The 12,522-nt window shown below is 37.5% G+C and overlaps 1 protein-coding gene across 3 annotated transcripts in view; it reads left to right on the forward strand.

Moving 5' to 3' along the window:
• The first annotated feature begins 612 nt into the window (after positions 1-612).
• Positions 613-12,522, forward strand: part of LOC106593074 (uncharacterized) — a 35,474-nt gene continuing 23,564 nt past the window's right edge. The window contains exons 1-2 of one of the 3 annotated variants that reach the window (XM_045708498.2): positions 613-1,084; positions 6,716-7,468. In XM_045708498.2, coding sequence (XP_045564454.2) covers positions 6,737-7,468 — 732 coding nt within the window. In that variant the 5' untranslated portion in view covers positions 613-1,084; positions 6,716-6,736. Of the gene's footprint in view, positions 1,085-1,134; positions 1,323-3,923; positions 4,073-6,715; positions 7,469-12,522 lie in introns of those variants that run through there. The other 2 variants (XM_045708497.2, XM_082969842.1) reach the window with 2 other exon arrangements.

Below are 12,522 nucleotides of genomic sequence, written 5' to 3' on the forward strand. Positions count from 1 at the left end.
CGGCTGTCTGTCGCTCTACCAATCAGATCTCCTATCTGCTGCCTTGTCCCCCACTGCCACGGCAGTCTGTCGCTCTACCAATCAGATCTCCTATCTGCTGCCTTGTCCCCCACTGCCACGGCTGTCTGTCGCTCTACCAACCAGATCTCCTATCTGCTGCCTCGTCTGTGTCTATTCAGTCTGTGGATTCTCAAAATAACATTATGATTTCAAATGTAGGAGCCTGTTTTACACTATTGTTTAAGAGACATTGTCTAATCTAACTGAATGTGTGATATTGTTGCGCTCAACAACAACAAAAAAATCTATATTTTGCACAAAAAAGAAAGGAAAAAAAAGTCCTGAATTGCTTTTTGTGAACACATTTTCTACAGAAAAATGGCTATGTATGTTCCAATTTGAGAATATCTTTCCTTTTTTATTTATTTGACAGTTTATACGGATTTAGCCTGTGTTGTAATCCGGATGACAATAGTTACGTCAATAGTGACGAAGGTCTCAACTGTCAATAGCATGTTGTAACGTTTGTCTTATGACGGCGTTATGAAGGCGTTTTTGCAACTTACCAAACAGATAAAATAGTCTCTCAGCGGGCTATAGTTATATACCTTATATCTTAGTTCTATACAAACATTATATACAATAGAAATAAAGACTATTGGTTTCAAAGGAAATAATTGAATTGAAAACCCCTCATCTGTGGACCGATCTGGAGTCAGCTCGAAGTTAATTATGTTATTTCTTACTACCACGAAAGTATTCCGCGTGACCACGTGCTTTGATCATTTCCATTTGATGTAAATATGTAAACTGTTCTCGCCTATCGCCTTACGTCGGGCCTCTATCGCAATGTCTATTTGTCAGATATTGTAGCGAAAAGCACAAATCGGAGAGCCCAGTTTGTTTATACCCGCCCTCTCAGACACGTTGCCGTAGGAGAGGCTGCACGGGGTGTCCGTTACTCCATCACGACATTCACCGCATCCCTACACCGACCTGGGGGGGAGCCCAGCCATGAGCCCAGGGTCCTGATCTCACCGCTCATAGCAGACCCCGGGGGAAGCCGATATAGTCACTTGTTCCGGTAAGTCAGGACGCTATGAGACCCTGTGTCACGGCAGATGAGCGCACTGGCGCTGACATAAGCGACGAGGCTGGACTGATCTAGAAAACACACGTGTTGTACAGCCCACTACAAGAGTTGGATGATAAACCTAGTAGTCTTCTGTTTTCATCCATTTGCTTTTGGACTACAACAAGCTTTCATTGTACAGTAGTTTGTCACATATCTTGTCGGAGAGGTTGTGGAACTAATGTGTGAGGTGAGAGTGTTATTTCTGCGTGTGGTGACGCGTCCAGGGTTGCGCTCAGAGGGATTAATACATAGTATCGACTTGGGTGACGACTATTCTTTCATTCATGTTGGTTACATTGTAGCAATGAGCTTTTGTAGCGATGTTTCTACACTATTTTATCTGGGCAAATTAGATTTAAACCGAGTTGTCTTTGTCTATTAATGTGTGATATACTATACCGTTTAGTAAGTCTTAAATCATTTTAACTGCTCTAATATAAATTCCCAATAGAACTGGAATAGAATTAGATGTTTATAGGTGTGTTTTCTTGTCGGTGTCCGGTGTTTAATGAACATGTGAAATAACAAGTTAAAAACCAATGTGTTGTCGGCGGTGTTGGGCTTTTCTTTATTACGTAATGTTACACAGTGATCCTTTACGGACGGACTTGTAGATATACTTTATCCAGACAGGCCACGATCTATGTACAGGATCTATTCTATCGTTTCAGTGGATTGACTTGATATCGATGGATCAGTACGAGCTGTATCCTAGGCATTGGTTTACCTTGATATTCAAGCATAACTCCCACTGTTTATTCCATTGTAAAATGGTAGAGTAGTCGATACGTATCTGTGTTGCCCAGTGAAGGCATTTCACCTTAGCCATGTGTAGAAGCATTTTACATTAAAAGGACTCTCGACTTCCGTTAAGACATCAACATAATATTCACTAGCATTACAAACATAATTACGCCTTCATAACCATTTTATAACACGTGCTTTTATACAGAGGAATTTTTTCAGAATGCTCCAGCCAGGATACTAATCTGTTATCAGTGACCAGTATAATTCCCACTGGCTTTGCCTGAAAACCATTTTAACCTGGATATCCACAATGGTGTAATATATTTATCTGTCTGTTAGAGCTGGTCCCTCCAAGGAAGTGGATTCTGAATGTATCTGGGTCTGAAATGTGGGTTTTAGGAGAAATGTAGGAACAAATGTAGAAGGACATGCATGTGTTTTCGTTATCGCAGAGAGAGAGAGAGAACAGTAAACATCTTACATAATAACCTGCTAGAATTATATAATAAAGTGCCCTGTGTAATGATTTGGAAAGCTTGTGTCCCATAAAGTCATTTAACTCGCCTATTTTGTGTACTAACCTAACCTTTGCTTTAATTTAATGGCATAACGCATGTTAAACACGTGGAAGCTGGTGGTTTCCTATATGAATCACAGGACCGGTTTCCCAGAGCCAGAGGAAACCTAGTCTTGGAATAAAATGCACTTTCAATTGAGATTCATCATTGAGATTTTCCCGAAAATCTACCAAGTTTCTATACTGGGAATAATTTATATTTATCCCGAGAGTCCCGGGGAATACCGCAACAAAAAAAATCGTAAGTGCTTATTTAAAGTGTTTAAAACCAAGATATGGTCACGATGCCAGGGTTTCTCCACAAATAAGATTGTTGCTGCGCCACTATGTAAAGATTTCACAGCAAGTGAAAGTGATATTTAGTGTTAGAGTAACTTTGATTGCCAATGATATAGTTGTAACTTGCGGCCGTTGATAAATTCCGAGCTTTGACAGATTCCTGAATAGATTGAAGGCGTTTCAGCAGCAGGCCTGTGAGGCTGTCACACAGCGCACCTCGGGTATGCTGGACCGTTGGCGAATCATACAAACCTTGTCATGGCAATCAAACTAAAGTCAAGTGACCAAAGTTGCTAAACTTGCTAGATAACCTCCAACGAGTTACAGAATATCTCCTATTTGGCTAAATCGAGTTGATGATTATACAGAGAGGCCTACAGATCAGTTCACGAATATCAACGTATCTTAACAGGGACCAACTATGTAACAAAACATAAATACATCTATATCTACCAGACAGCTACTGTCATACTGTTTGTTGATCATATTCTATACCCGAAGCTGTCATATGGGCACCGAGCAAATACATCGCAGAGACGTGGCTTAAATGTTATAGGGGTATTTTGACATGCGAAAACGAGACGTGATTTGATAATGTAACCTACAGATACCAGAATACAGTTAGGAATGTTCATACGAGACAGGAGTCAGGATTCTGGTTGGTTTCAGTGGGTTGGGAAGATAGGAAAATAACCTCTATATACAAGGCCACTACGAGTCAATAGATAAATAATACTATAGATTTAAGCTACATTATTGCATGCTGAATGTTTCTGATCTGTGATCGATGAGCAAACGAATACATGAGCTGTACCACTTCCACTTGTCCAGTCAGAGATCAATTAAACAAATATACAGACAGAGATTCAATGAAACAAAATCACATCGATTGATTATCAGACACGTCACAGGCTTTTTGATCGGGAGGAGGGACAGGCTGAAGAGCAAAATCTACTGGTATAACATGCTAGTAGACTGTTCTGATCAGCTAATAAAGGAACACACTACATTTACATTTACATTTTACATTTAAGTCATTTAGCAGACGCTCTTATCCAGAGCGACTTACAAATTGGTGCATTCACCTTATAATATCCAGTGGAACAACCACTTTACAATAGTGCATCTAAATCTTTTAAGGGGGGGGGGGGGGTTTAGAAGGATTACTTTATCCTATCCCAGGTATTCCTTAAAGAGGTGGGGTTTCAGGTGTCTCCGGAAGGTGGTGATTGACTCCGCTGTCCTGGCGTCGTGAGGGAGCTTGTTCCACCATTGGGGTGCCAGAGCAGCGAACAGTTTTGACTGGGCTGAGCGGGAACTGTGCCTCCTCAGAGGTAGGGAGGCGAGCAGGCCAGAGGTGGATGAACGCTAGACTAAACATGATCATTAGCACTCACCTCAATTTAGATAAAATGTCACCTGCCTAATTGTTACCAAATACCAAAAGGAGATGCAATGAAAACCAAACTCTGACATTGATTGATTCACACCCCTCTTGTTTGAGAGACAATTTTGCAGGTTTAAATATTATTTCTTGCAATTCTACACATTTTGTCATGGGATGCAAGGAAAATGTTGCCGTTTTAAAGCACATTTTCTTTCAATTCTATACATTTTATCATGTCTAATGTGTATTCATGTGATATTTGAGTGACTCAAAAACTACAACAATATCTATGGGCTAAAAAAAGTGAATAAAAAGAGTGACATGGGCTGATTGATCTGGACATTCCTGACTAGTTCTAAATATCTCTCTAATGTGTACAATGACTAACATGACAAGAGGAACTGATGATGTTATACCCAGTATAGAAATGTCACCTTGTACATTCTACTATTAGAACTTTCAGGACTAAATTTAAAGCTGGACTGAGTTGCTTAAATATATATATATATATTTTACGAAACTCGCACCCCGCCTAGTTTATTTTTAACCCTTACATTCAACAAATTAAAAAGTGTTTTTCTCTTGCCCATGAACTAGGTTTTCTACATTGTACATTGTGTTGCAGGTGCATGATAATGTACTGTATATTGTGTTGCAGGTGCATGATAATGTACTGTATATTGTGTTTTCGGTGCATAATAATGTACTGTATTTTGTGTTGCAGGTGCATGATAATGTACTGTATATTGTGTTGCAGGTGCATAATAATGTACTGTATATTGTGTTGCAGGTGCATGATAATGTACTGTATATTGTGTTGCAGGTGCATGATAATGTACTGTATATTGTGTTGCAGGTGCATAATAATGTACTGTACATTGTGTTGCAGGTGCATAATGTACTGTATATTGTGTTGCAGGTGCATAATAATGTACTGTATATTGTGTTGCAGGTAGGTGATAATAATGTACTGTATATTGTGTTGCAGGTGCATACTAATGTACTGTATATTGTGTTGCAGGTGCATGATAATGTACTGTATATTGTGTTGCAGGTAAATAATAATGTACTGTACATTGTGTTGCAGGTGCATGATAATGTACTGTATATTGTGTTGCAGGTGCATACTAATGTACTGTACATTGTGTTGCAGGTGCATAATGTACTGTATATTGTGTTGCAGGTGCATAATAATGTACTGTATATTGTGTTGCAGGTAGGTGATAATAATGTACTGTATATTGTGTTGCAGGTGCATACTAATGTACTGTATATTGTGTTGCAGGTGCATGATAATGTACTGTATATTGTGTTGCAGGTAAATAATAATGTACTGTACATTGTGTTGCAGGTGCATGATAATGTACTGTATATTGTGTTGCAGGTGAATGATAATGTGCTGTACATTGTGTTGTAGGTGTGTGATAATGTACTGTATATTGTGTTGCAGGTGAATGATAATGTACTGTATATTGTGTTGCAGGTAAATGATAATGTACTGTATATTGTGTTGCAGGTGAATGATAATGTGCTGTACATTTTGTTGCAGATGTGTGATAATGTACTGTACATTGTGTTGCAGGTGTGTGATAATGTACTGTACATTGTGTTGCAGATGTGTGATAATAATGTACTGTACATTGTGTTGCAGGTGTGTGATCATGTACTGTACATTGTGTTGCAGGTGTGTGATAATAATGTACTGTACATTGTGTTGCAGGTGTATGATAATGTACTGTATATTGTGTTTTCGGTGCATAATAATGTACTGTATTTTGTGTTGCAGGTGCATGATAATGTACTGTATATTGTGTTGCAGGTGCGTAATAATGTACTGTATATTGTGTTGCAGGTGCATGATAATGTACTGTATATTGTGTTGCAGGTGCATGATAATGTACTGTATATTGTGTTGCAGGTGCATAATAATGTACTGTACATTGTGTTGCAGGTGCATAATGTACTGTATATTGTGTTGCAGGTGCATAATAATGTACTGTATATTGTGTTGCAGGTAGGTGATAATAATGTACTGTATATTGTGTTGCAGGTGCATACTAATGTACTGTATATTGTGTTGCAGGTGCATGATAATGTACTGTATATTGTGTTGCAGGTAAATAATAATGTACTGTACATTGTGTTGCAGGTGCATGATAATGTACTCTATATTGTGTTGCAGGTGAATGATAATGTGCTGTACATTGTGTTGTAGGTGTGTGATAATGTACTGTATATTGTGTTGCAGGTGAATGATAATGTACTGTATATTGTGTTGCAGGTAAATGATAATGTACTGTATATTGTGTTGCAGGTGAATGATAATGTGCTGTACATTTTGTTGCAGATGTGTGATAATGTACTGTACATTGTGTTGCAGGTGTGTGATAATGTACTGTACATTGTGTTGCAGATGTGTGATAATAATGTACTGTACATTGTGTTGCAGGTGTGTGATAATGTACTGTACATTGTGTTGCAGGTGTGTGATAATAATGTACTGTACATTGTGTTGCAGGTGTGTGATAATAATGTACTGTACATTGTGTTGCAGGTGTGTGATAATAATGTACTGTACATTGTGTTGCAGGTGTGTGATGCTCTCCAGTGGATGAGAGCCCGTAGCCCTGCTATCCGGTGGAGGATGTCTGCGTCGGACTCTGATTACTCAATAGACTACCTGGCCAGTGACAGTGAGGATAATGACAACGACAGTGGCGTGGGACTGAGCCCCGACGGACACACAGTCGACAGTGCCAGGACGGCACCTTCATCCTCCTTACCCCCACCCTCATCATCATCATCATCATCATTATTAAGGGACTCTCCCAGTAACACTGACTGTGGTTCTTCTAAGGACAGGATCTCCAGGCTAAACAGGAATTCCAACCATGAGGACCCCCATAGGCTGAGCAGTGACACGGGAGATTTCGGGGACTCTGGCCTCAGTAGGGATGGGGACAGTGATAACTCCAACGATGCTGACCCTCGACTGAGCAGGGACAGAGATTCTAGTTGTGGTGGCACCCTTCCAGCCACCTACGAGGGGGTCCGCTGCCCCAGTGAGACCCAGGGATATAGCTGGCCCACTGAGGCCAGTGAGACCCAGGAATATAGTCCTACTGTGTATGGCCAGCAGCAGCAGAGACTGTCATGGAGCCCGACGTCCTCCTCTCAAGCCTGGGATAGAAGCAGTAGACAGAGTGGCACTGGGAAGCCTGGGCAGGGCAGGAAGAGGGCACACAGCCATGGATGTCATCCTGGAGACCAGTATGAAGGCTGTAGGAACAGAGACACACCGAAACCTGGGGAGCCTGAGAAGGATCAGCTGTTTGCCCAGAAGGTGAAGGGTCACCACATACAGTAGATCCTATAAATTCTACATGTCATTCTAGAGGGTCGCCCTGCTTATAAGACCCGTTATAAGACATGGGTCACACAGCCCAAATGCCACCCGATTCCCTGGACAGTGCACTACACCCTATCGGTCCTGGTCAAAAGTAGTGTACTAGTAAGGGTGTAGTGCACTAGTACACTACTATGGGCGCTCAAAACAAAACAAAGAGCACTATGAATGGAACAGGGTGATAATGTGTAGCTTTAAGTAGAATATATGGCAATAAAATGTGTCATTAATTGAAGAAGATACGGCTAGACAACACTAGTTGTTTTAATCAGAAGATATGGCTAGACAACACTAGTTGTTTTAATCAGAAGATATGGCTAGACAACACTAGTTGTTTTAATCAGAAGATATGGCTAGACAACACTAGTTGTTTTAATCAGAAGATATGGCTAGACAACACTAGTTGTTTTAATCAGAAGATATGGCTAGACAACACTAGTTGTTTTAATCAGAAGATATGGCTAGACAACACTAGTTGTTTTAATCAGAAGATATGGCTAGACAACACTAGTTGTTTTAATCAGAAGATATGGCTAGACAACACTAGTTGTTTTAATCAGAAGATATGGCTAGACAACACTAGTTGTTTTAATCAGAAGATATGGCTAGACAACACTAGTTGTTTTAATCAGAAGATATGGCTATAACACTAGTTGTTTTAATCAGAAGATATGGCTAGACAACACTAGTTGTTTTAATCAGAAGATATGGCTAGACAACACTAGTTGTTTTAATCAGAAGATATGGCTATAACACTAGTTGTTTTAATCAGAAGATATGGCTATAACACTAGTTGTTTTAATCAGAAGATATGGCTAGACAACACTAGTTGTTTTAATCAGAAGATATGGCTATAACACTAGTTGTTTTAATCAGAAGATATGGCTAGACAACACTAGTTGTTTTAATCAGAAGATATGGCTAGACAACACTAGTTGTTTTAATCAGAAGATATGGCTATAACACTAGTTGTTTTAATCAGAAGATATGGCTAGACAACACTAGTTGTTTTAATCAGAAGATATGGCTAGACAACACTAGTTGTTTTAATCAGAAGATATGGCTAGACAACACTAGTTGTTTTAATCAGAAGATATGGCTAGACAACACTAGTTGTTTTAATCAGAAGATATGGCTAGACAACACTAGTTGTTTTAATCAGAAGATATGGCTATAACACTAGTTGTTTTAATCAGAAGATATGGCTATAACACTAGTTGTTTTAATCAGAAGATATGGCTAGACAACACTAGTTGTTTTAATCAGAAGATATGGCTAGACAACACTAGTTGTTTTAATCAGAAGATATGGCTATAACACTAGTTGTTTTAATCAGAAGATATGGCTAGACAACACTAGTTGTTTTAATCAGAAGATATGGCTATAACACTAGTTGTTTTAATCAGAAGATATGGCTAGACAACACTAGTTGTTTTAATCAGAAGATATGGCTAGACAACACTAGTTGTTTTAATCAGAAGATATGGCTAGACAACACTAGTTGTTTTAATCAGAAGATATGGCTAGACAACACTAGTTGTTTTAATCAGAAGATATGGCTAGACAACACTAGTTGTTTTAATCAGAAGATATGGCTATAACACTAGTTGTTTTAATCAGAAGATATGGCTAGACAACACTAGTTGTTTTAATCAGAAGATATGGCTAGACAACACTAGTTGTTTTAATCAGAAGATATGGCTAGACAACACTAGTTGTTTTAATCAGAAGATATGGCTAGACAACACTAGTTGTTTTAATCAGAAGATATGGCTAGACAACACTAGTTGTTTTAATCAGAAGATATGGCTAGACAACACTAGTTGTTTTAATCAGAAGATATGGCTAGACAACACTAGTTGTTTTAATCAGAAGATATGGCTATAACACTAGTTGTTTTAATCAGAAGATATGGCTAGACAACACTAGTTGTTTTAATCAGAAGATATGGCTAGACAACACTAGTTGTTTTAATCAGAAGATATGGCTAGACAACACTAGTTGTTTTAATCAGAAGATATGGCTATAACACTAGTTGTTTTAATCAGAAGATATGGCTAGACAACACTAGTTGTTTTAATCAGAAGATATGGCTAGACAACACTAGTTGTTTTAATCAGAAGATATGGCTATAACACTAGTTGTTTTAATCAGAAGATATGGCTATAACACTAGTTGTTTTAATCAGAAGATATGGCTAGACAACACTAGTTGTTTTAATCAGAAGATATGGCTATAACACTAGTTGTTTTAATCAGAAGATATGGCTAGACAACACTAGTTGTTTTAATCAGAAGATATGGCTAGACAACACTAGTTGTTTTAATCAGAAGATATGGCTAGACAACACTAGTTGTTTTAATCAGAAGATATGGCTAGACAACACTAGTTGTTTTAATCAGAAGATATGGCTAGACAACACTAGTTGTTTTAATCAGAAGATATGGCTAGACAACACTAGTTGTTTTAATCAGAAGATATGGCTAGACAACACTAGTTGTTTTAATCAGAAGATATGGCTAGACAACACTAGTTGTTTTAATCAGAAGATATGGCTAGACAACACTAGTTGTTTTAATCAGAAGATATGGCTAGACAACACTAGTTGTTTTAATCAGAAGATATGGCTAGACAACACTAGTTGTTTTAATCAGAAGATATGGCTAGACAACACTAGTTGTTTTAATCAGAAGATATGGCTATACAACACTAGTTGTTTTAATCAGAAGATATGGCTAGACAACACTAGTTGTTTTAATCAGAAGATATGGCTAGACAACACTAGTTGTTTTAATCAGAAGATATGGCTAGACAACACTAGTTGTTTTAATCAGAAGATATGGCTGTACAACACTAGTTGTTTTAATCAGAAGATATGGCTATAACACTAGTTGTTTTAATCAGAAGATATGGCTAGACAACACTAGTTGTTTTAATCAGAAGATATGGCTAGACAACACTAGTTGTTTTAATCAGAAGATATGGCTATAACACTAGTTGTTTTAATCAGAAGATATGGCTAGACAACACTAGTTGTTTTAATCAGAAGATATGGCTAGACAACACTAGTTGTTTTAATCAGAAGATATGGCTATAACACTAGTTGTTTTAATCAGAAGATATGGCTATAACACTAGTTGTTTTAATCAGAAGATATGGCTAGACAACACTAGTTGTTTTAATCAGAAGATATGGCTAGACAACACTAGTTGTTTTAATCAGAAGATATGGCTAGACAACACTAGTTGTTTTAATCAGAAGATATGGCTATAACACTAGTTGTTTTAATCAGAAGATATGGCTAGACAACACTAGTTGTTTTAATCAGAAGATATGGCTAGACAACACTAGTTGTTTTAATCAGAAGATATGGCTAGACAACACTAGTTGTTTTAATCAGAAGATACGGCTAGACAACACTAGTTGTTTTAATCAGAAGATATGGCTAGACAACACTAGTTGTTTTAATCAGAAGATATGGCTAGACAACACTAGTTGTTTTAATCAGAAGATATGGCTAGACAACACTAGTTGTTTTAATCAGAAGATATGGCTAGACAACACTAGTTGTTTTAATCAGAAGATATGGCTAGACAACACTAGTTGTTTTAATCAGAAGATACGGCTAGACAACACTAGTTGTTTTAATCAGAAGATATGGCTAGACAACACTAGTTGTTTTAATCAGAAGATATGGCTAGACAACACTAGTTGTTTTAATCAGAAGATATGGCTAGACAACACTAGTTGTTTTAATCAGAAGATATGGCTAGACAACACTAGTTGTTTTAATCAGAAGATATGGCTAGACAACACTAGTTGTTTTAATCAGAAGATATGGCTATAACACTAGTTGTTTTAATCAGAAGATATGGCTAGACAACACTAGTTGTTTTAATCAGAAGATATGGCTAGACAACACTAGTTGTTTTAATCAGAAGATATGGCTAGACAACACTAGTTGTTTTAATCAGAAGATATGGCTAGACAACACTAGTTGTTTTAATCAGAAGATATGGCTAGACAACACTAGTTGTTTTAATCAGAAGATATGGCTAGACAACACTAGTTGTTTTAATCAGAAGATATGGCTAGACAACACTAGTTGTTTTAATCAGAAGATATGGCTAGACAACACTAGTTGTTTTAATCAGAAGATATGGCTATAACACTAGTTGTTTTAATCAGAAGATATGGCTAGACAACACTAGTTGTTTTAATCAGAAGATACGGCTATAACACTAGTTGTTTTAATCAGAAGATATGGCTAGACAACACTAGTTGTTTTAATCAGAAGATATGGCTAGACAACACTAGTTGTTTTAATCAGAAGATATGGCTAGACAACACTAGTTGTTTTAATCAGAAGATATGGCTAGACAACACTAGTTGTTTTAATCAGAAGATATGGCTATAACACTAGTTGTTTTAATCAGAAGATATGGCTAGACAACACTAGTTGTTTTAATCAGAAGATATGGCTAGATAACACTAGTTGTTTTAATCAGAAGATATGGCTAGACAACACTAGTTGTTTTAATCAGAAGATATGGCTAGACAACACTAGTTGTTTTAATCAGAAGATATGGCTAGACAACACTAGTTGTTTTAATCAGAAGATATGGCTATAACACTAGTTGTTTTAATCAGAAGATATGGCTATAACACTAGTTGTTTTAATCAGAAGATATGGCTAGACAACACTAGTTGTTTTAATCAGAAGATATGGCAATAACACTAGTTGTTTTAATCAGAAGATATGGCTAGACAACACTAGTTGTTTTAATCAGAAGATATGGCTAGACAACACTAGTTGTTTTAATCAGAAGATATGGCTAGACAACACTAGTTGTTTTAATCAGAAGATATGGCTATAACACTAGTTGTTTTAATCAGAAGATATGGCTAGACAACACTAGTTGTTTTAATCAGAAGATATGGCTAGACAACACTAGTTGTTTTAATCAGAAGATATGGCTATAACACTAGTT

This window comes from Salmo salar, chromosome 26, assembly GCF_965601325.2.
Source record: "Salmo salar chromosome 26, fSalSal1, whole genome shotgun sequence".
NCBI classification, from domain to species: domain Eukaryota; kingdom Metazoa; phylum Chordata; class Actinopteri; order Salmoniformes; family Salmonidae; genus Salmo; species Salmo salar.